General features: G+C 47.3%; 1 protein-coding gene across 2 annotated transcripts in view; it reads left to right on the top strand.

Moving 5' to 3' along the window:
• Nucleotides 1-24,090, top strand: part of kitlga (kit ligand a) — a 98,552-nt gene extending 74,462 nt beyond the window's left edge. For both annotated transcript variants that reach the window (XM_067999314.1, XM_067999315.1), the window contains 4 exons: nt 838-995; nt 1,089-1,150; nt 14,778-14,855; nt 19,083-24,090. In XM_067999314.1, coding sequence (XP_067855415.1) covers nt 838-995; nt 1,089-1,150; nt 14,778-14,835 — 278 coding nt within the window. In that variant the 3' untranslated portion in view covers nt 14,836-14,855; nt 19,083-24,090. The remainder of the gene's footprint in view (nt 1-837; nt 996-1,088; nt 1,151-14,777; nt 14,856-19,082) is intronic.
• The last annotated feature ends 2,167 nt before the right edge of the window (nt 24,091-26,257 follow it).

The raw sequence follows: 26,257 nt of genomic DNA, 5'->3' as shown, positions 1-26,257 counted from the left end.
CACCTGGTGGCCAAAGTTAGCAACTACACGGTGACAGTTGACATAGAAAGATTGAATGAAAAACATTGACATAGCAGCTTGCAATGATAAATGTTGACGGAAAAGTGTGACTAAAAATCATGATAAGAAAGAAAGAACTTGTATTTATATAGCTCCTTACACCACCTCAGGACATCCCAAAGTGCTTCACAGCCAATGAAGTACAACCACTGTTGTAATGTAGGAAACACAGCAGCCAATTTGCGCACAGCAAGGTCCCAAAAACAGCAATGAGATAATGTCCAGATAGTCTGTTTTTTTTATTGATGTTGGTTGAGGGACAAATATTGGCCAGTACACTGGTGAGAACTCCCCTGCTCTTCTTCAAATAGTACCATGGGATCTTTTACATCCACCTGAGAGGGCAGATAGGGCCTTGGTTTAATATCTCATCTGAAATACGACACCTCCAACAGTAATGCACTGGGAGCGTCAGCCTAGACTTTGTATTTAAGTCTCTGGAGTGGGACTTGAACCTATGACCTTCTGATTTAGAGGCAGCAAGTGCAACCCACTGAGCCATGGTTGACACAAAAACACTCGTAGCAGGAAATAAGGTTTGTGGACAGGAAATGCACAACATTTTCAATAATGTATAGATTTGTGAATAACTAAGACACGCCCACGGTTAAAACTGGCAATGGAACCAAACTAACCATATGATTTGGCAATAAAGCATTACTACTGGTGTGTTTAGCATGCCATTAGACATTCCAATTCCCAGTGGAGATGTGTGGGAACTGTGTTTTAATCAGGTTTCATGGTGGATTAACAAAGAAATATTGTTTTTGTCAACAGAGCAGAAAACTCCTAAAGCAAATGATCCAAATAGATTCAAAGGACTTTGTCTTGAGTGTGACATATCGGTGAACTATTTGGCCATGATTGGAATCACCATTGTTTGCACTGTGGCTATCACTGTGTTTCTCACGTGCCTGGTCATCGGAGTACAGAAGGTACGTTTGTTGTCAAAGGTGATGTATGATTGCTTACAGTTGTAAATTCGGTCTGCCTGCAGTCTATTAACCCTAATACACCTGTTTCCATAGCGTTCGAGAAGAAACAGAAGGAATGAAAGTTACCAGACAGACATAGAACTGGAACAGAAAAGGTTTGACTTCTTAAATTCAATTTTGGGTGTTATTGGCCTAGAAATTATTGTTAGTGACATTAGTGGCCTACCAGTTAACACAATCTTAGGACATTTCACTGTCTGTTATTTAACACAGGCTTTTAATAGGTTAATGCCTTCTTAGGTAGCTTTAAACTTGCAGCTTGAAATTGTAGATTGATCCACTATTAGAAGCAGCAAATCTTAAGCATTGGAGGAGAGGAGATTGAGAGGGGGAGGGAGGGGGAGGGGGAGGGTTCCAAAGGAATGAGCTCAGTAGAGAGTTGCCAGCCCGGAAGCCATTTTCCTTCCTTTGAAGGCAAACGGAGCAGCTAATTCATACGAAGAAAGATCCCACAAATGGCAGTGAGATAAGTAACCGGTTAATCAGTTTTAGTTGTGGGAGAAATGTTGGCCAGAACGTCAGGAGAACTCCCCCGCCCTTCTTTGAATGGTGCCATGGGATCTTTTACATTCACCTGTTTACATTCACCAAGCTTATTGTCTCATCCGAAAAACGGCACCTCCAACAATGCAGCACCCCCTTAGTACTGCATTGAAGTGTCAGCATGTCCACAGACCCCTGAAGGTAGCAGGACAGGTAGATAAGGTGGTTAAGAAGGCATATGGAATGCTTTCCTTTATTAACCAAGACACAGAATATAAAAGCAGGGATGTTATGCTGGAACGGTATAAAACACTAGTTAGGCCACAGCTTGAGTACTGAGTACAGTTCTGGTCACCACATTATAGGAAGGATGTAATTGCACTAGAGAGGGTGCAGAGGAGATTTACAAGGATGTTTCCAGGACTGGAGAATTTTAGCTATGATGACTGATTGGATAGGCTGGGGTTGTTTTCCTTGGAACAGAGGAGGCTGAGGGGTGATTTGATTGAGGTGTTTAAAATTATGAGGGGCCTAGATAGAGTGGATAGGAAGGACCTATTTCCCTTAGCGGAGGGGTCAATAACCAGGGGGCATAGATTGGTAAAGTGATTGGTAGAAGGATTAGAGCGGAAATGAGGAAAAATGTTTTCACCCAGAGGGTGGTGGAGATCTGGAACTCCCTGCCTGAGAGGGTGGTAGAGGCAGAAACCCTCACCGCATTTAAAAAATACCTGGATGTGCACCTGAAGAGCTGTGACCTGCAGGGCTACTGACCAAATGCGGGAAAGTGGGATTAGGCTGGGTGGCTCGTTTCTCAGCCGGCGGGGACAAGATGGGCCGAATGGCCTCCTTCTGTGCCGTAAATTTTCTATGATTCTACGGGACGAGATTAGTGGGGTGAAATTGGTGCATGCCAGTAGCATGAAACACACTCACAGCGAATCGGCAGCTGGTTTTACACCACGCCCAACTTCAAGGGTAAAGAAAATTGGACAGTGTCGCACAAGCAGCTTCGAACCTGTTACTGACAAAGACCCATTTCACCCCCTATGGGCTTAAGTCCCAGAGTGGGGCTTAAACCCACAACTCTGTAACTCCAAGGTGAGAGTGCTTCCAACTGTGCTAAACTGACCCTACAACCCAAGGCAAACACCAACAAGATCTTTACTGTCAGCGTACTATGGGTATTTTTATATGGGTTTTGAATTTATTGTGTTTTGTTTCTGTCGCTTTAATTTTTCTTGACGTCGCTGCAGCAGCTCTGATACGGAGATTTAAGGGTCGATTTTCGGGTGGCCGAGTGGGTGCGTCAGGGGCGGGGGAGGCTCATAAAATCGGGGAATCCCGGAGCGGGTCTGGAGCCCGGCTCCATCCCGCCCGATTCCGGGTTCCCCTGTGACGCGTTCGGGTGCGCGCGCAGCTCCCGCATGTGGGACTTCCACCGGCAATTAAAGCCGGCGGGATGACAATTTAAATACTTATTTACCTAGTTGAGGTACTTGACAGACCTCATTGACAGGAGATTTTGGCAGGGGTGCAATTTTCATGGATCCTCAGCGTGTTTCCCGTGCTGTGGGAAACACTCCCTGTTGGAGCAGACGTGTTTCAGTCAGCAGCCAGTGGGAGATGCAAAGGATTTTTTGACAGTTGGAGGGATTATCTCATTTATTGCGGCAGGGCACTCTGTCACTTCAGACAAAGTTTTGGCTGCAACGCCTTTGTCTTTCCACTCAAAATTATTAATTTATACCCTAAACTCTGCTGTGCAAACACATTTACCTACTTTGCGGACCCCCTCAAACTCACACCGTCAGGATGGGGGGGGCGCCATGGCTGCATTCATCACTTCATCCGAGGACGAGCAACATCACCAGCCTCGCCAGGCACGCCGTCCACCTCCGCCACGTGGAGCTCCACAACACAGTGCTGCACCACAGGCACAAAATAGTCGTGCAACTACACATACACCCACTGTATGGTGACCCAATGGGTGGCATCACGTGTGGGTGTTCATGGAGAACCTCGTGAAAGGGACTTATTGCACAAGCCAGTCAAGAATGGCCAAGACGCGGCAGTAGTGGTGACAATATAATATTTAATGTGAGTTGAACCAAAATCAAATATAAATAAAAAACATGACAAACCGTCAAACATCCTTATGCATCCCCTTTGCGCTCACGAAACCTTTGCCTTATGCTTCCTACTACTCATACGTGATGCATCCCCTGTGGCTGCAGCAGAGGCCGTGGCAGGTTGGGTGAGGCTGACCGTGAAAGAGATGCATCAGAGGGTGAGTATGAGACAGAGCCATGAGATTGTATGAGGATTGGGTTGAGTGGTAGTGGCGGGATGAGTACTGGCGAGGTGAGTAAGTGCAGTAAGTGAGGATGAGGTTTGAGTGAGTGTGAGGGGTGATGTGACAGAGTAGTGTTGGCAGTGCAGAAGGAGTTGTGGGGTGGGGGCGGTGATGTGGAAGATGGAGTGTAGGAGAATGAGTAAGTGTGCTCACTTTGGCTGACCTAGTTAAGTCATTGAAGCGCTTCCTGCACTGTATCCAGGTGTGGGATATGTTGCTGGTGCTGCTGACCTCCTCTGCCACCTCGAGCCAGGTCTTCTTGGTGGCAGAGGCAGGCCACTTCCTCCCGTCCGCTGGGTAGAAGATCTCCTTCCTCCTCCTCACCCCAGCCAGTAAGACCTGGAGTAAGGAATCATTAAACCTGGGAGCAGCCTTTCCCCTGGGCTGCTCCATGCTGTAATTTTAGCTGTTTGCTGCAGGAGCAGCATTGGAGGACTGCCCCTTTAAACAGGGCTCCTCCGGCTGACATTCTGTGATGCGGGTGCGCAGTCCGCCCACTGCGCAGGTTTCCAACAGGAAACCCGGACTCGCGATCGGGTGGGGAACGGACGGATTTCACTGGGCGGGTGACCCACGCGCCCAGTCGACCCCCCCGCTGCCAACCTGCCTCCCTGGTAATATCGTGGCCATAGTGAGAGTCAGACACTGATGAGGGATGTGTTCCGACTAGTTCCTCCTGTATGTTTGCCAAAAGCCTGCATTAAGATAGCGCACAGAGGAGATTAAATATAGGAAGAGGGCTGGTGAGAAAATATCCCATCAAAAGGCCCTTTATCTTTACCGATAAAATAGCTACTGTTCAAAAAGACAGACGAGTTGGGCCCCGACAACAGCCCGGCTGTAGTGCTGAAGTCTTGTGCTCCAGAACTAGCCGCGCCTCTAGCCAAGCTGTTCCAGTACAGCTACAAGACTGGCATCTACCCGACAATGTGGAAAATTGCCCAATTATGTCCTGTCCACAAAAAGCAGGACAAATCCAATCCGGCCAATTACCGCCCCATCAGTCTACTCTCAATCATCAGCAAAGTGATGGAAGGTGTCGTCGACAGTGCTATCAAGCAGCACTTACTCACCAATAACCTGCTCACTGATGCTCAGTTTGGGTTCTGCCAGGACCATTCGGCTCCAGACCTCATTACAGCCTTGGTCCAAACATGGACAAAAGAGCTGAATTCCAGAGGTGAGGTGAGAGTGACTGCCCTTGACATCAAGGCAGCATTTGACCGAGTGTGGCACCAAGGAGCCCTAGTAAAATTGAAGTCAATGGGAATCAGGGGGAAAACTCTCCAGTGGCTGGAGTCATACATAGCACAAAGGGAGATGGTAGTGGTTGTTGGTGGCCAATCATCTCAGCCCCAGGACATTGCTGCAGGAGTTCCTCAAGGCAGCGTCCTAGGCCCAACCATCTTCAGCTGCTTCATCAATGACCTTCCCTCCATCATAAGGTCAGAAATGAGGATGTTCGCTGATGATTGCACAGTGTTCAGTTCCATTCGCAACCCCTCAGATAATGAAGCAGTCCGAGCCCGCATGCAGCAAGACCTGGACAACATCTAGGCTTGGGCTGATAAGTGGCAAATAACATTCGCGCCAGACAAGTGCCAGGCAATGACCATCTCCATTGATGCTGAGAAAGTCGTGAATAGCACGTTCAGTGAGTTGGTCACACCGCAGATAAAAATTACTGAGGGAGATAGTGAATGGGTGACCAACAGACAGAGGAAGAGTAGGAAGGCAGTGCAGGGGTCCCCTGCGGTCATCTCCCTCCAAAACAGGTATACCGTTTTGGATACTGTTGGCGGAGATGGCTCACCAGGGGAAGGTGGCAGTGGCCAGGTTCATGGCACCGTGGCTGGCTCTGCTGCACAGGAGGGCAGGAAAAAGAGTGGCAGAGCTATAGTGATAGGGGACTCGATTGTAAGGGGAATAGACAGGCGTTTCTGCGGACGCAACCGAGACTCCAGGATGGTATGTTGCCTCCCTGGTGCAAGGGTCAAGGATGTCTCGGAGCGGCTGCAGGACATTCTGGAGGGGGAGGGTGAACAGCCAGTTGTCGTGGTGCATATAGGCACCAACGATATAGGTAAAAAACAGGATGAGGTCCTACAAGCTGAATTTAGGGAGTTAGGAGTTAAACTAAAGAGTAGGACCTCAAAGGTAGTAATCTCAGGATTGCTACCAGTGCCACGGGTTAGTCAGAGTAGGAATGACAGGATAGCTAAGATGAATACGTGGCTTGAGAGATGGTGCAAGCTGGAGGGATTCAAATTCCTGGGCCATTGGAACTGGTTCTGGGGGAGGTGGGACCAGTACAAATTGGACGGTCTGCATCTGGGCAGGACTGGAACCAATGTCCTAGGGGGAGTGTTTGCCAGTGCTGTTGGGGAGGGTTTAAACTAATGTGGCAGGGGGATGGGAACCGATGCAGGAAGTCAGTGGGAAATAAAGTGGTGACAGAAACAAAAGGCAGTAAGTGAGAGTGTACAGAACATGACCGGACAGATGGTCTGAGAAAGCAGGGCAAAGACCAAGGGAAGTCTAGATTAAACTGCATTTATTTCAATGCAAGAAGTCTGATGGGCAAGGCAGATGAACTCAGGGCATGGATGGGTACATGGGACTGGGATGTTATAGCTATTACTGAAACATGGCTAAGGGAGGGGCAGGACTGGCAGCTCAATGTTCCAGGGTACAGATGCTATAGGAAAGATAGAGCAGGAGGTAAGAGAGGAGGGGGAGTTGCGTTCTTGATTAGGGAGAACATCACGGCAGTAGTGAGAGGGGATATATCCGAGGGTTCGCCCACTGAGTCCATATGGGTAGAACTGAAAAATAAGAAGGGAGAGATCACTTTGATAGGATTGTACTACAGACCCCCAAATAGTCAACGGGAAATTGAGGAGCAAATATGTAAGGAGATTACAGACAGCTGCAAGAAAAATAGGGTGGTAATAGTAGGGGACTTTAACTTTCCCAACATTGACTGGGACAGCCATAGCATTAGGGGCTTGGATGGAGAGAAATTTGTTGAGTGTATTCAGGAGGAATTTCTCATTCAGTATGTGGATGGCCCGACTTGGGAAATAAGGAAGGGCAGGTGACAGAAGTGTTAGTGAGGGATCACTTTGGGACCAGTGATCATAATTCCATTAGTTTTAAGATAGCTATGGAGAAGGATAGGTCTGGCCCAAAAGTTAAAATTCTAAATTGGGGAAAGGCCAATTTTGATGGTATTAGACAGGAACTTTCAGAAGTTGATTGGGAGAGTCTGTTGGCAGGCAAAGGGACGTCTGGTAAGTGGGAGGCTTTCAAAAGTGTGTTAACCAGGGTTCAGGGTAAGCACATTCCTTATAAAGTGAAGGGCAAGGCTGGTAGAAGTAGGGAACCTTGGATGACTCGGGAGATTGAGGCACTAGTCAAAAATAAGAAGGAGGCATATGACATGCATAGGCAGCTGGGATCAAGTGGATCCCTTGAAGAGTATAGAGATTGCCGGAGTAGAGTTAAGAGAGAAATCAGGAGGGCAAAAAGGGGATATGAGATTGCTTTGGCAGATCAGGCAAAGGTGAATCCAAAGAGCTTCTACAAATACATAAAGGGCAAAAGGGTAACTAGGGAGAGAGTAGGGCCTCTTAAGGATCAACAAGGTCATCAATGTGCGGAACCACAAGAGATGGGTGAGATCCTGAATGAATATTTCACATCGGTATTTACGGTTGAGAAAGGCATGGATGTTAGGGAACTTGGGCAAATAAATAGTGATGTCTTGAGGAGTGTACATATTACAGAGAGGGAGGTGCTGGAAGTCTTAACGCGCATCAAGGTAGATAAATCTCCGGGACCTGATGAAATGTATCCCAGGACGTTATGGGAGGTTAGGGAGGAAATTGCGGGTCCCCTAGCAGAGATATTTGAATCATCCACCGCTACAGGTGAGGTGCCTGAAGATTGGAGGGTAGCAAATGTTGTGCCTTTGTTTAAGAAGGGCGGCAGGGAAAAGCCTGGGAACTACAGACCAGTGAGCCTGACATCTGTAGTGGGTAAGTTGTTAGAGGGTATTCTGAGGGACAGGATCTACAGGCATTTGGAGAGGCAGGGACTAATTAGGAACAGTCAGCATGGTTTTGTGAGAGGAAAATCATGTCTCACGAATTTGATTGAGTTTTTTGAAGGGGTAACCAAGAAGATAGATGAGGGCTGTGCAGTAGACGTGGTCTACATGGACTTCAGCAAAGCATTTGACAAGGTACCGCATGGTAGGTTGTTACATAAGGTTAAATCTCATGGGATCCAAGGTGAGGTAGCCAATTGGATACAAAATTGGCTTGACGACAGAAGACAGAGGGTGGTTGTCGAGGGTTGTTTTTCAAACTGGATGCCTGTGTCCAGCGGTGTGCCTCAGGGATCGGTGCTGGGTCCGCTGTTATTTGTTATTTATATTAATGATTTGGATGAGAATTTAGGAGGCATGGTTAGTAAGTTTGCAGATGTCACCAAGATTGGTGGCATTGTGGACAGTGAAGAAGGTTATCTAGGATTGCAACGGGATCTTGATAAATTGGGCCAGTGGGCCGATGAATGGCAGATGGAGTTTAATTTAGATAAATGTGAGGTGATGCATTTTGGTAGATCGAATCGGGCCAGGACCTACTCCGTTAATGGTAGGGCGTTGGGGAGAGTTATAGAACAAAGAGATCTAGGAGTACAGATTCATAGCTCCTTGAAAGTGGAGTCACAGGTGGATAGGGTGGTGAAGAAGGCATTCAGCATGCTTGGTTTCATTGGTCAGAACATTGAATGCAGGAGTTGGGATGTCTTGTTGAAGTTGTACAGGGCATTGGTGAGGCCACACTTGGAGTACTGTGTACAGTTCTGGTCACCCTATTATAGAAAGGATATTATTAAACTAGAAAGAGTGCAGAAAAGATTTACTAGGATGCTACCGGGACTTGATGGTTTGACTTACAGGGAGAGGTTAGACAGACTGGGACTTTATTCCCTGGAGAGTAGGAGGTTAAGGGGTGATCTTATAGAAGTCTATAAAATAATGAGGGGCATAGATAAGGTCGATAGTCAAAATCTTTTCCCAAAGGTAGGGGAGTCTATAACGAGGGGGCACAGATTTAAGGTGAGAGGGGAGAGATACAAAAGGATCCAGAGGGGCAATTTTTTCACTCAAAGGGTGGTGAGTGTCTGGAACGAGCTGCCAGAGGCAGTAGTAGAGGCGGGTACAATTTTGTCTTTTAAAAAGCATTTGGACAGTTACATGGGGAAGATGGGTATCGAGGGATATGGGCCAAGTGCAGGCAATTGGGACTAGCTTAGTGGTATAAACTGGGCGACATGGACATGTTGGGCCGAAGGGCCTGTTTCCATGTTGTAACTTCTATGATAACAAGAGAGAGTCTAACCACCTCCCCTTGACATTCAACGGCATTACCGTCGCCGAATCCCCCACCATCAACATCCTGGGAGTCACCATTGACCAGAAACTTAACTGGACCAGCCACATAAATACTGTGGCTACAAGAGCAGGTCAGAGGCTGGGTATTCTGTAGCGAGTGACTCACCCCCTGACTCCCCAAAGCCTTTCCACCATCTACAAGGCACAAGTCAGGAGTGTGATGGAATACTCTCCACTTGCCTGGATGAGTGCAGCTCTAACAACACTCAAGAAGCTCAACACCATCCAGGACAAAGCAGCCCGCTTGATTGGCACCCCATCCACCACCCTAAACATTCACTCCCTTCACCACCGGCGCACTGTGGCTGCAGTGTGTACCATCCATAGGATGCACTGCAGCAACTCGCCAAGGCTTCTTCGACAGCACCTCCCAAACCCGCGGCCTCTACCACCTAGAAGAACAAGAGCAGCAGGTACATGGGAACAACACCACCTACACGTTCCCCTCCAAGTCACACACCATCCCAACTTGGAAACATATCGCCGTTCCTTCATCATCGCTGGGTCAAAATCCTGGAACTCCCTTCCTAACAGCACTGTGGGAGAACCTTCACCACACGGACTGCAGCGGTTCAAGAAGGCAGCTCACCACCACCTTCTCAAGGGCAATTAGGGATGGGCAATAAATGTCGGCCTCGCCAGCGATGCCCACGTCCCATGAACGAATAAAAAAAATGCATATAATATTTGGATGCACGTTGACTATTTATGAGACACTGCATCTCGTCTCGCTCGGTCCATGAGAACTGGTAAGGCTGGAACGGTGTAGTTTAGTTCATAGAATCATAGAATGGTTACAGCACAGAAGGAGGCCATTTGGCCTGTCGAGTCCATGCCAGCTTTCTGCAAAAGCAATCCAGCTAGTCCCACTCCCCCGCCCTATCCCCGTAGTCCTGAAATTTTTTTCCCTTCAAGCACTTATCCGATTCCCTGTTGAAAGCCATGATTAAATCTGCCTCCACCAACCCCTCGGGCAGTGCATTCCAGATCACAAACACTCGCTGTGTAAAAAAGTTTTTCCTCATGTCGCCTTTGGTTCTTTTGCCAATCACCTTAAATCTATGTCCTCTGGTTCTTGACCCCTCCGCCAATGGGAACAGTTTCTCTCTATCTACTCTGTCCAGACCCGGCATGTTTGTGAAAACCTCAATCAAATCTCCTCTCAACCTTCTCTGATCTAAGGAGAACAACCCCAGCTTCTATTGGACATGAATTTAGATTTGAGGTTGGGATCAGATCAGCCATGATCTTATTAAATGGCGGAGCAGGCTCGAAGGGCCGATTGGCCTACTCCTGCTCCTATTTCTTATGTTCTTATGTTCTCCAGTCAATGCATGTAACTGAAGTCCCTCATCTCTGGAACCACTCTAGTAAACCTCTTCTGCACCCTCTCCAAGGCCTCCACATCCTTCCTAAGGTGCGGTGCCCAGAACTGGACACAATACTCCAGTTGTGGCCGAACCAGTGTTTTATAAAGGTTCAACATAACCTCCTTGCTTTTGTACTCTATGCCTCTATAAAGTTCACTTGGAGTCTTCACTTCATTATCTCCAGGGTGTTGTCCTGCTTGATGGTCTCAACACAATTTTCTCCTTGTTTTTGTACACCGCCCGCAATTTGAGAGACATTCAACTGAAGGGCTTTCAGTTCCAAACAATTCCTGGCCGGTGGGGTTTGGAAAGTAATTGGGACAAGATCGCTCCTGCCCACAGAGAGCAGAGGGTCCACTGTCCCATGGACACATCTGGTGTAATGCGGGCTTCTCTCCAGGGAGCCAATTGTACCACGGGGTGTTTTCAGATCCCCGCGTGTCCTTTCTGGGGTTCTGGGAAAGGGAGGATGTGTAGATGGGGCAAGAAGGTGGCACTCACTTCCGAGTCTAGCCAGTATCCTGAGGGAAGAACCTACCAAAACCATGGTAGCCTTGCATAGAAACATAGAAAATAGGAGCAAGAGTAGGCCATTCGGCCCTTCAGGCCTGCTCCGCCATTCCAAATGATCATGGCTGATTGTCTAACTCAGTACCCTGTTCCCGCTTTTTCCCCATATCCCTTGATCCCTTTAGCATTAAGAAATATATCTATCTCCTTCTTGAAAACATCTAATGACTTGGCCTCCACTGCCTTCCGTGGTAGAGAATTCCACAGGTTCACCACCCTCTGAGTGAAGCAATTTCTCCTCATCTCGGTTCTAAATGGCGTACCCCGTATCCTGAGACTGTGACCCCCAGGTTCTGGACTCCCCAGCCATCGGGAGCATCCTCCCCGCATCTAGTCTGTCTAGTCCTGTTGGAATTTTATATGTTTCGAAGAGATCCCCTCTCATTCTTCTAAACTCTAGTGAATATAGGCCTGGTCGACCCAAGTCGACTACCCTCCCAGTCCTCACCAAGCGCCTACTTGGCCTGCTCCCAACAGGAGAAGGAACCTCACAACCCACATCCAGGACCAGTTCCTGTTTCCTTTCTTGATCAAGAAACTGTGTGACAATTGCCAGTCCAAGTGAGTGGTGCGTGGGCTCTGCATGAAACTGAGAAGCATCATTAGTTTCATGCAGGTAGTTTTCACCCTGTCCCCTCCCTCCGTTCAACGACAGCATTTTGCATTTATATAGCGCCTTTAAAGTAGTAAAACGCCCCAAGGTGCATCACAGAAATGTAATTAGCCAAAAAGCCAACCCCCAGAGGGCTATGGATGCTGAGTCATTGAATATATTCAAGGCTGAGATCGATCGGTTTTTGGACTCTAGGGGAATCGAAGGACATGGGGATCGGGCGGGAAAGTGGAGTTGATGTCGAAGATCAGCCATGATCTTATTGAATGGCGGAGCAGGCTCGAGGGGCCGTATGGCCTACTCCTGCTCCAATTTCTTATGTTCTTAAATTGACACCGTACCAAAGAAGGAGACATAAGGACAGGTGACTGAAAGCTTAGTCAAAGAGATTTTAAGGAACATCTTAAAAGAAGAGAGAGAGGTGGAGAGGCGGAGAGGTTTAGGGAGGGAATTCCAGAGCTTAGGGCCTAGGCAGCTAATGGAGGGGTGGAGCACAAGAGGCCAGAGATCTCGGAGGGTTGTAGGGCTGGAGGAGGTTCCAGAGATAGGGAGGGGCTAGGCCATGGAGGGATTTAAGCACAAGGATGAGAACTTAAAATTAAAGGTGTTGGGGAACTGAAAGCCAGTGTAGGTCAGGGAGCACAGGGGTGATGGGTGAACGGGAGACGGTGCAAATCAGGAAACGAGCAGCAGAGTTTTGGATGAGCTGATGTTTACGGAGGGTGCAAGATGGGCGGCCGGCCAGGAGAGCATTGGAATAGTCAAGTCTGGAGGTAACAAAGGCACGGATGAGAGTTTCAGCAGCAGTTGGGCTGAGGCAGGGATGGAGACGGGCGATGTTACGGAGGTGGAAGTACCCGGTCTTTGTGATGGAGCAGAGCTGGGGTCAGAAGCTCAGCTCAGAGTCAAATAGTTCACGCGGAAACCTTTCATTCCCCCCCCCACCCAACTTTCCTAGCCCACAACCCCTCTACTTCCAGTACCTTGCCAGTGGGACCAAGGAGTTATCATATTACTAAGGAGATACCAGGGGCTCAATTTTAAACTTAAATTAAGGGCGCATTGGGGGTGGGGGGATGTACCTGTGTGCACATGGACATCCCGAATCTGGAAATCCTGCCAGCAATTAAAGCCGGCGGGATGATAGTTAAAGAACTAAATGTACCTCATTGAGGTATTTAAGGTACTTTACTTGTGACATATTAGGTAGTTAGAATGACTTTTAAATTACCTGGGCAACTTTCCCATGACTGCTGATTCACGCCTGGTTTCACCAGACATGAAGGGTCGGATCAGACAAAAAGAAACAAAATAAATTAAATAACAAACCATTGCACAAAGTTGAAACACAAAATCAACCTACCTTTCCATCCTGCTCCAATGTCCGATGTCTCCCTCTCCAATCTCCCCCTTCCCCCCCCCCCCCGATCTCCCCCTCTTCACCCCCCCGGCGTCCCCCCAATCTCCCTCCTCCCCCCGATCTTCCCCTCTCTCCCCCCGATCTTCCCCTCTCTCCCCTCCCGATCTTCCCCTCTAACCCCTCCCGATCTTCCCCTCTAACCCCTCCCGATCTTCCCCTCTAACCCCTCCCGATCTTCCCCTCTCCCCCCTGATCTTCCCCTCCCCCCCCTGATCTTCCCCTCTCCCCCCCGATCTTCCCCCTCTAACCCCCCGATCATCCCCTCTTTCCCACCCCCCCCCCCCCCCCCCCGATCTTCCACTCTCCCCTCCTTCCCGATCTTCCCTTCCAGCACCGGATGACATCTTGCTCTCTCTCTTTCTCTCCCCCCCCCCCCCCCCCCCACTCCCTGCCTCCATGTTGCAGCTCCTGTCAGCGGCCAGCCTGTCAATCAGGGGCTGCCGGGGGTGTGGAACCCGGAAAGAACTTTAATCACCATCAATTACATTGCGATCGGGTCGGAAACGGTAAGTTCTTTTTATTCGGGTTTGCCACGCGCACCTTCACCCCCGCTGCCAACCCGCCACCATTTCAAAATAGAGCCCCAGGACTCCCACTGCCCACATCAGTACCTTGACTGCACAATGCCCAAAGCCCACCCTCACTAGGCGATAGCAAGCCCCCAACCCACACCCCTCACTCATCTGAAGTCTCCCTGAGCCAGGGATCTGTCAACCCTCAATACTGTACTGACATATCTTCTTCAAGGGATTTCTTCATCAGCTATTTGCATCGCATGATCTGACCACCGTAGCCGTGTCTTCGTGATCAGAGTGTCTATGCTCTGCCCATCAGCTTATTTAAAAACTTCAGTGTGAGGGATCTTGTCTTGCCATCTGATCGTCAATATTCATCTCAGGGAGCTAACGCGAAAGTGACTCAGTGTCAAATAGATGTCCATGAACGGGGACAACTTGCTCAAGATAAAAAAAGCATGACAAAAAAAAAACATCCATAAAGGCCCCTTTTACTATAACGCCCAATGCAATGCCGATACTGAATGTAAACTTCAGCTGAGGAAGTCTCGCCAGAAAAATCAAGATTCCCAACCTGGTGTATCCACTGTTCAATCTGCGGACGCTCATTCTGAGCAAAAACCGGTCTCATTGGACACCGAAGAACTCCCTGCAGAAAATGAGATGATATTTCCGACCGTCTTCTCCGATATCGAAGGTCGAGCGATGACTGAAATATACTGAACTCTATAAAACCCTCACTGTAGGTAGCTGTGAGTGCCCCATAATCTAAACCTGTAATACCAGAATGTGTATAAATGTTACTGAATTCAATAAAAAAATTTAAATCAGACATAAGAGCATTTACCATTTAATACATCAAAACTCATATACATTCTTCAAAAGCATCTGGATTATTACAGTAATTAATTCTCAGTTTGATGTCACACAGGGAAGAGAAGGAACAAGATGTCCTATTCACCCATGAAAATCAAGATTCTTTTACATAAAGTTACCAGCTGATAATGTGGTAGGTAATTTTTTTTTTTAATTAAGTGTATCGATTTACATAGAATTACACAGAATTTACATTACAGAAACAAAGGCATTCAGCCCAACAGGTCAATAACCAGGGGGCATAGATTTACAGTGATTGGTAGAAGGATTAGAGGGGAGCTGAGGAAAAAATTTTTCACTCAGAGGGTGGAACTCACTGCCGGAAAGGGTGGCAGAGGCAGAAACCCTCAACTCATTTAAAAAGTACCTGGATGTGAACCTGAAGTGCCGTGATCTACAGGGCTACGGACCAAGTGATGGAAAGTGGGATTAGGCTGGGTGGCTCTTTTTCGGCTGGCGTGGACATGATGGGCCGAATGGCCTCCTTCTGTGCCGTAAATTTGCTATGCTATGATATGATATGATTCTAACTGGTCTATGCAGGTGTTTATACTCCACAAGAGCCTCCTCCCTCCCTACTTCATCTCACCCTATCAGCATATCCTTCTATTCCTTTCTCCCTCATGTGTTTATCTAGCTTTCCCTTGAAGGCCATCTATGCTATTCGCCTCAACTGCTCCTTGTGGCAGCGAGTTCCACATTCTCACCACCCTCTGGGTAAAGAAGTTCGTCCTGAATTCCCTATTGGATTTATTGGCGACTATCTTATATTTATGGCCCCTAGTCTTGGACTCCCCCCACAAGTGGAAACATCTTAATAGGCAAATGGTAGATCTCCCATGGGACTGCTCATGGTTGGAAGATATGCTGCTTTATATCGTAGTATCATAGTGGGTATAGCACAGGAGGAGGCCATTCAACCCATCGTGCCTGTGTCGGCTCTTTGAAAGAGCTATCCAATTAGTCCCCCTCCCCTGCTCTTTCCCCATGGCCCTGTAAATTCTTTCCCTTCAAGTATTTATCTAATTCCCTTTTGAAAGTTATTATTGAATCTGCTTCCACCACCCTTAGCACACAATGTATTGTCCCGCTGTTAAAGTGTGTGAATTGGTGTGTCTGAGGCTGTGAAAGACGCTATAGAATGCAAGTTTCGTTTTTCCTCTCTTTTTTTTCTTTCTGTGCTTCCCCACAGGCAACACTGGCTCATAAAATGACCCCACAAACATCGCCAATGAATTACCGTAGATATTTGCTAAACTGCACAAGTGCATATCTACCTTAGGGTTTCCACTCCCACAATCACAATTTACATTGAATAACCTGGTCGCATCCACAACATCTGATAACTTCCTTAAGAAGCTACTGGACAGATAGCTGACTGGCAAAGATCCTGAAAGTTCTGAGGGTAAGTATGGAGGTAATGATGAAGTAACGGCCGCAAATCTGAATCCGATGAAACGAAATGCAACTGGCTCACAATACAAAACTCCACGCAAAAAGGCACAGAATTTCCAGGTTTGCTGGGACGGATGGAATTATGTGGCCTCCATATTAACGGGAGCCCATTAGCGGGTGATGAACCAGGTGGAAGGAGGGCTTTGCAGGAGACGGGGGGGGGGGGGGGGTTCCCGAGAGATTGGGGATGGGGAGACCCAAGGACTCCTTGAGGGGCCTGGCGGGGGGAGGGAGCACTCCTGCTACTCCTGGCCCACAAGGAGTTCTGAAAGGAGCAGCTCTTCAATACTTACCTTGGCCTCCCGCCTCGGATCAGTTGCCAGGCAGCCGACAGAGCGGGACTCCCCCTGACGTTCCGTTAATTCTACGTCGTGGTGATGGTCATCAGGCCGTAACTTTTGAATGTTAACTAAGCCACCGCCTGAATTTTGCGGGAGCCTCGTCGATGGCCTGATTTGGGGGCAGTGAAAATTTAAACGGCCGGGAGGGCGGAGAGTTAGAACCGGGAGGTAGAATTTTTAAACGTTAACCCCTCCCGCGCACCATTCCCGCTGGGCGGGATGGGTTAAAATCGGACCCTATGTGTTGACTGCAGGTTCGAATGGTGTAAAATAGAATATTAGACTGGTATTGAGCTATTGCCTTTTAACGCTCAACTGTTGATGGAACATCTTTCATGTGGTGATTCACGTCCCTGAGGAAAATAAAAAGATTCGGGAGACCCCCATACGTTGCAGATTATAGGGCCGGAATAGAGCTTCGTTAGACATGGGAATGAGGACTAAATTAGAATCGGGACTAAAGTGTTTCCACCCTATCTCCAACCCGCACACAAAAAGATGTTGCACCACCAGTAGATCATAGCCCGTGTAAAGGGTCAATTGGAAAGAATGGGCTTCATCTATTTGTTGACATATGGCTTTATTATCATGATCCAAAAGCTCTTTGAGATTTTCCAGTTTGAATATCACCAAGCCTATACTGTAATTGGACACTTCAAGTTATCAAACAGGGTAAACGCCAAGGAAATCTTAAAGTATTTTGGTAGGAAGAACCAGGAGGGGCAATATAAACTAGAGGGCACAACTCTAAAAGGGGTACAGGAACAGAGAGATCTGGGGGTGTATGTGCACAAATCATTGAAGGTGGCAGGGCAGGTTGAGAAAGCAGTTAAAAAAGCATACGGGATCCTGGACTTTATAAATAGATGAAGGAATCTTACAACACCAGGTTATAGTCCAACAATTTTATTTTAAAATCACAAGCTTTCGGAGATTATCCCCTTCATTCACCTGACGAAGGGGATAATCTCCGAAAGCTTGTGATTTTAAAATAAAATTGTTGGACTATAACCTGGTGTTGTAAGATTCCTTACATTTATAAATAGAGGCATAGAGTACAAAAGTTTTGGAAGTCATGATGAGCCTTTATAAAACACTGGTTCGGCCATAACTGGAGTATTGTGACCAGTTCTGGGCACCGCACTTCAGGAAAGATGTGAAGGACCTAGAGAGAGTGCAGAAGAGATTTACTAGAATGATTCCAGGAATGAGGGACATCAGTTACGTGGATAGACTGGAGAAGCTGGGATTGTTCTCCTTGGAACAGAGAGGAGATTTGATAGAGGTATTCAAAATCATGCAGGGTCTAGCCAGAGTAGATAGAGAGAAACCGTTCCCATTGGCGGAAGAGTCAAGAACCAGAGGACATAGATTTAAGGTGATTGGCAAAAGAACCAAAGGTGACATGAGGAAAATCTTTTTTACACAGCGAGTGGTTGGGATCTGGAATGCATTGCCCGAAGGAGTGGTGGAGGCAGATTCAATCATGGCCTTCAAAAGGGAACTGGATAAGTACTTGAAAGGAAAAAATTTGCAGGGCTACGGGGAAAGGGCAGGGGAGTGGGACTAGCTGGATTGCTCTTGCATAGAGCCAGCATGGACTCGATGGGTCGAATGGCCTCCTTCCGTGCTGTAACCTTTCTATGATTCTGTGTATTATTGAAAGATAAGCATCAAATTGTGAAATCAGTTTGGCAGAAAATATTTGCTGAAAATATCTCCTTCTACCATTTCTTGAACTTAATCATTTTATTTCCTATTATTAGTTCTTGGCTTCAAAACCGTGCACATTTGGAAGTTGTCCCAACCCTAACAGTCCTCCAGCATTATTTAAATATTTGTCTAACTCTTGTCAGAGTAGATAACAGGAAAAATTAGATCAAATTACTCCTCTTGATAACTTTATTGAAAGGTTGCTGTGAGGACAAAATCGGATATCCCATTTTGTACTTGCCGACTTTCTCATTAAAATCATCCACAGGTTACATTATTAAATCACAGTATATTTATTTTAATTGCTCTCCTGGCCGGCCTCCCATCTTCCCTCCTCTGTAATCTTGAGCTTATCCAAAACGCTGCTGTCCATATCCTATCTCACACCAAATCACGTTCACCCATCACCCCTGTGCTGGCTGATCTACATTCGCTCCCAGTCCAGCAATGCCTCAAATTTAAAATTCTCCCCGTATAGCCCTACGACACTCCTCCAATGCTGGCCTCTTGTGCATCCCCGATTTTGATCACCCCACCATTGGCGGACGTGCCTTTAGCTGTCTAAGTCCTAAGCTCTGGAATTCCCTCCCTAGACCTCTCCGCCTCTCTCTCCTCCTTCTTCAAGACGCTCCTTAAAACCTACTTCTTTGACCAAGCTGTCGGTCACCTGTCCTAATATCGCCATATTTGGCTCGGTTTCAAATTTTGTCCGATAACTCTCCTATGAAGCGCCTCGGGATGTTTTTACTACATTAAAGGCGCTATATAAATGCAAGTTGTTGTTGTGGTTGTGCAAAGGTTTTAACTTGGTTGCTCACTTTGTAACTTTTCTCTTTTGTTTTTATTCACAGGTACCCAGTTTTGTTTGGCATCTTAACCGGAGCAAATCTTTTCTACACGTGTATTATTTCCATTTGATATGAAGTAAGGAGCAGGATTGGTGGAACGGGATTGGTGCAATGGACCGCTGGCGTTGCCTTTGATCTGCTACTTAGAAGAAAATCCCCAGTGAGTGGCGGATGGACACAGCTGAAGAGAGAGCGTGCTTAGGTTCTCAGAGTGGAAGCCCTCTTATTATCATCCCTAACTTGCTAAACAAAATGTACATTCATCGGACTGCAACATTGGTGAAAGTATCCAAGAGGTTAGAATTGGAACTGAAAGTGGAACCAGACAGACTCATACCCCTGTGAGGATTGTTAGGTTTTTGCCCCCTTATAGGCTAAATATACATTGGGTTTTTACAGGATAATCCATGTCCAGGCCCCTTTAAACGAGTTTGATAACCAGCAAACAAGGAGATGTCTGTTCAATGCTTTTTATTCATATAGAATCTTATAACACAGAAGGGAGCCATTCGGCCCATGGTACCAGTGCTGGATATTACACAACCCACTACATACAGTGATCATGAGATTACTGGTACAGACGGATACTCACGGAGGACTCATCAGGAAGAGTTGTAAGCGTGTAGTTTTAATCTGCTTACGCTGGTCGAAGCTAGAACTTCAAGTCCCCAAATTAGATACTCAACTTTAAACGCTCAATTGTCTCTAGTTCTCCCCATGCGGTCGCCATTAAGTGGCGTTAAGTAAGAAAGTGGAGAAGCAAGAGTGCAGGTGTAAAAGGTCTAAAGGTTTAACTCTGTAGTATGGACCATTCTTACATTAAAACAAAACAAAGGGCTAACAGCAAAGCATTTCACTCTGGGCCTCAATGTGAAAATGCTGACACCTGGGCAGCTTACAATCGTTAGCTTTGGCCTAGAATTTTTTGTGGCACTAAGAGGGCTCTAACATGATAAAATGGTGAATTCTGTAGATATTCAATAGGAACCAGTTAGGTGTATTAGTTTTATTAGTCAACATTACAATATTGAATTGGTTAATGAAATGGCACAGTGCAGTAAAGGACAAACTGTGTTTAAACATTGATTCTGAAAGACGCATCATATCAGCTAAGAGAGACTCATACAATTGTGATTTATGAAGGTTTTTTTGCTAGGCTGTCAGCAAAAAGAGAAAAAAAAATTCCTCTTCCAGCCCAGTGTGACATAGACATTCTGATTATCTGGTCATTATCTCACCCCTGTTTGTGGGATCTTGCTGTGCGCAAATTGGCTGCTGGGGTTCCCACATCACAACACTGACTACACTTCAAAAGTACTTCATTGGTTGTAAAGGGCTTCGGGACGTCCTGAGGTCGTGGAAGGCGCTATATAAATGCAAGTTCTTCTTTCTAAACAGTGATTTCAATTTCAGCCTTCAGTGATCAAATTTTCTGAAGTCCAAAGTACATGAGGCTGACAGCATTTGGACATTGGCGACAGCAAGAAAATAAAGTCCCATAAAGTTACCCTAATGGAGCAAACAGGCAGCAGTGCGAACTTTTGACCCCATGTTCTGAAAAAAAACGTAGTTGCATTTTAAAGGGAGTCCAATGGGAATGAGTTACAATATGTTGTTACCCAAGTAAGAGCATTGGGAAAGGGGGCACTGATAGTAAGTGGGGAAAAAAATCAGTGTTTGAGAAAAGCAAGCATGAGAATGTAGATGGCCAGCAGAATACTGCAGTCTGGCAAGACATCGCTAAACACTTCAAACTATAAATATAGGACATGCACTTTGAACAATATTGCTCACTCGCTCATATATTTATGTAAGTAGCTGGGGGTTTCATCCTTGTTTTCAAATCCCTCCCTGGCCGTGCCCCTCCCTATCTCTGTAATCTCCTCCGGCCCTACAACCCTCCGAGATCTCTGCGCTCCTCCAATTCTGGCCTCGTGCGCATCCCTGATTTTAATCGCCCCACCATTGGCGGCCGTGCCTTCAGCCACCTAGGCCCTAAGCTCTGGAATTCCCTCCCTAAACCTCTCTACCTCTCTCTCCTCCTTCAAGGCGCTCTTTAAAACCTACCTCTGTGACCAAGCACCTGACCCAATATCTCGTTACATGGCTCGGTTTCAACTTTTTGTCTGATAATCGCTCCTGTGAAGCGCCTTGGGAGGTTTTTACTACGTTAAAGGCGCTATATAAATGCAAATTGTTGTTGTTTTGAGCATGCTAAACCATGACCCTCTCCTCTTTTTGACTGGGTGGTGATGGTCAATCGGAAACAGCAGAAAATATTCCCGCAAGCAAGATTTTCATTTTCTTGCCAATAAATTCCTGGATTTTATTATTATTTCCGATCCCATTTTTTTTCGCCTGGTTTTCACCAAAACAAAACTGACGGATTTGCCAACCCATGTGATTTCCTGAGACCTCACATCATTTTCCAGTTTAACAAGGTTTGATTTTATCCATCCCCTTTCAGCCCGACTCCAGTTTGATCTGACCTGACCTGTCATTTGTTTCAAAAGCTCCAACTTAGAACTTACTGTCGGTGATCTGAATAGGGGAACATTCAAGGGCTGATTTCCCCTTTGGGAGGATTCTGCCCAAATTTCCTGGCACCGCCCAGCACTGAGAGTGTGAGCGGAGAGACGGAAAACAGGAATGTCGCTCGAGCGCTGAGGGGCTGTGCTCTCGGCCAGCATTGAGGCCTTCAGTCTGCTGCTGGAGAACCGGCAGGCAGGAGGCCAAAGATCCTGAACATCAATGTCCTCCAATTGTCACAACAGTAGCTCCTGGGCTTCAGCACTTTGGACAAAAAGCTGAGAGCGCACATTTGAAATTCAGAGACCTATGTTACAGTGCAGAAGAAGACCATTCAGTGCATCGTGGCTGTTCCGGTTCTTTGAAAGTTCATTTAGTCCCACTCCCCCTGCTCTTTCCCCATTTCCCTGTAAATTTTTTCTCTTCGAGTATTTATCCACGCTCCCACAACTGACCATCCATTCCTAATGGGCGGGGAGGAGACGGGAAGAATTCCCCAATATGTGCTCTCGGAACACAAGGCTTTGCCTGCCAACACACTGGAGATGAATATTTTACCCCTAAGGAGGGGCAGCTTTCTGGCTTCGTGCTCCCAACAGAGCCTTGACCTCCGAGAATGCACATCGGATATTCCAAGAACAGGCAGCATGCAAATTTCCGATCTGTAATGGTCGGAAAGTCATGCCCAGCCAGGTCAAAATTTGCAACGCTTGCTCTTGATAGGTAAGGCTCCCAGTCGGGAGCGCAAAAGTGGGAAAATGGCGAGCAAAGGCTAGGGCTCAGTTTTCCTACAACAGAAATTCTGCCCCTCTCACTTACCATCGTTATCACCCAGACAACGAGGGGAGAACTTCCTCGCAGCTCCGCCCACTCCGCCGCTGTGACTGCAGTGCAAGTTCCGTGTGTAAATGGGGTTTCTGCCGAAATTACAGCAACGCAGAGGGAGGAGGACCGACGAACCCCATCACGTGTCAGCCTTGGCTCAGCGGGTAGCCCTCTTGCCTCGGAATCAAGAAGGCCAGTGGGTTCAAGTCCCACTCCAAGGGACTTGTGTACAAAAACTAGGCTGACGGTCCTGGTGCAGTTCTGAGGGAGTGCTGCACTGTCGGAGGTGCTGCCTTTCAGATGAGGTGTTAAACTGAGGCTCTGTCTGCCCTCTCAGGTGGGTGTTAAAAGATCCCATGACACTATTCAAAGAAGAGTAGGTAGGTGACCTGGCCAATATTTATCCCTCAACCAACATCTCTAAAAAACAGATGATCTGGTCTTTATCACATCGCTGTTTGTGGGAGCTTGCTGTGCGCAAATTGGCTGCTGTGTTTCCTACATTACAACAGTGACTACACTTCAAAAAGTACTTAATTGACTGTAAAGCGCTTTGGGATGCCCTGAGGTTGCGAAAGGCATTATATAAATGCAAGTCTTTCTTTAATGTCTTAAATAATTTCTCGTGATTCTTCCCCTGGATAAACTGTAACTCCTAATGAAGACTAAAAGTTTCCTGGAGCTATGAAGAGGAGTCAGAACGACAAGTTTGTGGGTTGTATTGGGTCATGAAGATTTCAGTGTGTTTAATTTAAACATTTGTTTAGCAAAACCATCTTTATGCATTGCGCTGTAGATACAAAGGGCATGATTTTAATTGGGAAAAACGGGTGGGTTGGGGGCACGGGGGCAGTAAAAATGTTTTAAATCTAAATCCCGCCTCCAACCAGTCCCCTTCTGATTATAATGGAGGAGGGTCAAGAGGCGGGTCAGTTGCTAAAGGAGGCCGCGGGCCTCCATTTTGACAGATTTTTTGTTTTTAACCCCTGGTGGCCGGGATTCCCGTGAGAGGAGGCAAAGAAGGCCTGAAACTGCAGGTAAGAGCCTTTGTAGCACAGCTTGTGGGCCCAGAGGAGCAGGAGTGCTCGTCCCAGGCCCAACAAGCCCACCTGCAGCGACTCCCCCCCACAACCATGATCTCCAACTCTCTGCCACGATCTCAGACCCCCCAATGATCTCCAACCCCCGCGATGGCCCCCGACCCAGACCCCCCGATGACTAAGCCCCCCCGATGACTGACCCCCGACCCCCGCAGTGACCCTGACCCCCCCGATGACTGATCCTCCCCAATGACTGACCCCCGACCCCCACGGTGACCCCTGACCCCCACGGTGACCCCCGACCCCCCGATGACCCCTAATGACTGATCCCCGACACCCGATGACCCCGACCACCCCATGTGAGACTTACCTGTTCACATCCTCTTCCTCTTCTCACGTTTGAGTCCGGCCTGTCGGGCGGGAAACATATAAAAAAACACGTTCTTACGTCAAAATCATATGGACATCCAGGAAACCCGTACTTCCGGGATTCCAGTCAGGAATTCCACCCCCGACGCACCCCCAATAAAATCATGCCCAAAGATTTTTTTATATATGTTTTAAACTCCTGACACATTCACTTTGTATTTTTAATAAAATTCTTTAAGACGACTGTTGGTCATTGGTTACATTGAATTCTTTTTATATCAGTCCACAATTTGGGGAGTCCCAACTCCCCCCTAGGAAACATGTAAAGACCACCCAGCGACCCCTTTTACGCTACGAACATACGCAAATGATGGGCATGAAAAGACCTGCTGGTCCATCAAGTCTGTCCCACGCTCATGATTCCTGGAGTATCCCCTGACTAGACACTTCCTACACCCCTCTCCCCCTCCTCCCCACCAGCAGCCACGTAATCTCCTGGGAAAGGCCAAATGACAGAGGAAAAACCCAGGACCAATAAGGGAAAAAATACTCTGGGAAATTCCTCTCTGCCCCCCCCCCCCCTCCCCGGCGATTGAAAGCAGTCCAGGAGACCACATGGACCAAGTGTTGTGTGTAGAGACACTTACCTTCTACATGGTACCATCTCTACCCCAGTGAAGAACCGGTCCTTTCATAAGAGGTGGGGGAGGGAGGGGGCAGAACCTCATCACCTGTCAGCAGAATCTCTGGGGGGGGGGTTCCAGACCATGATCCCAGGCTGGAGCCCCAGGTGGGGCCCACATGCCCCTTGGTGGCCTGATCACCACTGCCCACCGACTGAGAAGCCGGAGATGTGGGATCTCCCGGCATTGGGAATCCCAGCCCCCCCCCCGTCTCCATCATAGGGAATTGTTAACAATGTCAGAAAAGCACTGAGGAGCGGAGGGGTGGTTGTGTGATCAGGATTGGGGGCCAGGAGGGGAATCGAGGGAGGGGGAAGTCGTCCTCACGATGGAGATAATGTTGGTGAGAATTGGCAGAGGGCTGAAGCTACACCGTGATACTGGGCCAGGACTGGTTACAATAGATTCTCAGCTTCCTGGCAGTTTGGGATTGTTATTATGGTCTGGAGACCTGTGCTTGGTTAATAAGGATTCCAGTCATGGAATGAAGCCAATAAATTACTTTGCGACACTGTGAACGTGGCCTTAACAGCAGATGCAAATTGCACTTGGAGATGTTTAAAATTTACCAATTGCACCCAAGAGCTGAAAACATTTTGCCAATTCTTGCAAATCGGTTCCCACCCCTTTACACAAGAGACAAAAAGCTTTCTGTTATCAGCATCTGTGGAACAGCTGAGATCCCTCGATCGATCATTCGCACCAGGTAAAAGCAACAGGAAGTTCCCTGCTGTGCAAAAGTATACCTGAAAACGTCATCGTGTTATCTAATCTCCTGCCCCAGAAATATTAGTATTCTAGAAATTTCTGAGTTAGCTGAGCACCATGGGAATACATGGGCCTGGTCCAGGCTGACACACCCAGTGCAGTACTGAGGGAGTGCTGCGCTGTCAGAGGTGCCGTCTTTTGCATGAGACGTTAAACCGAGGCCCTGTCTGCCCTCTCAGGTGGATGTAAAAGATCCCACCGTACTATTGTCGCTTGGTCAAAATCCTGGAATTCCCTTCCTAACAGCACTGTGGGAGAACCATCACCACACGGACTGCAGCGGTTCAAGAAGGCAGCTCACCACCACCTTCTCAAGGGCAATTAGGGATGGGCAATAAATGCTGGCCTCGCCAGCGACGCCCACATCCTGTGAACGAATAAAAAAAACTATTTCGAAGAAGAGCAGGGGAGTTCACCCCAGTGTCCTGGCCAATATTTATTTCTCAACCAACGTTCACTAAAACAGATTATCTGGTCATTTATCACATTGCTGTTTGTGGGATCTTGCTGTGCGCAAATTGGCTGCCGCGTTTTTCTACATTACGACAGTGACCACACTTCAAAAAGTACTTCATTGGCTGTGAAGCGCTTTGGGACATCCTGAGGCCGTGAAAGGCGCTATATAAATGCAAGCCCTTTCAAAGTCTTTTTTTAGTCTTTTTTCTTTAAAGAGGAATTGTCTTCATGAAGAAAGTATCTGCTGATCAATTTCTTTTCGTTGGGAAAAGAGAGAGCAAGTCGAAAATCTGTGAGTCCTTTTCACCACGATTATGTTGTACACGAGTGTGATACGATTCAACCCAATTTATGTTATCATGTTAAGGATTTGCAAATAAACAAAAGAATAAAGTTTGCCATGCACAAACAATGTTCCTTCAAGTCTTTTTATGTTGATGCAGTAACGGAAATTTTACAAATCCCAGTGCAGAGGTTCACCCCCAGGAGCGTATACGGGGAACCCCCT

This window comes from Heptranchias perlo, chromosome 18 (genome assembly GCF_035084215.1).
Source record: "Heptranchias perlo isolate sHepPer1 chromosome 18, sHepPer1.hap1, whole genome shotgun sequence".
Lineage (NCBI taxonomy): Eukaryota > Metazoa > Chordata > Chondrichthyes > Hexanchiformes > Hexanchidae > Heptranchias > Heptranchias perlo.
The sequence above is the reverse complement of the archived record's forward strand: the minus strand, read 5'-3'. Positions and strand labels throughout refer to the sequence as shown.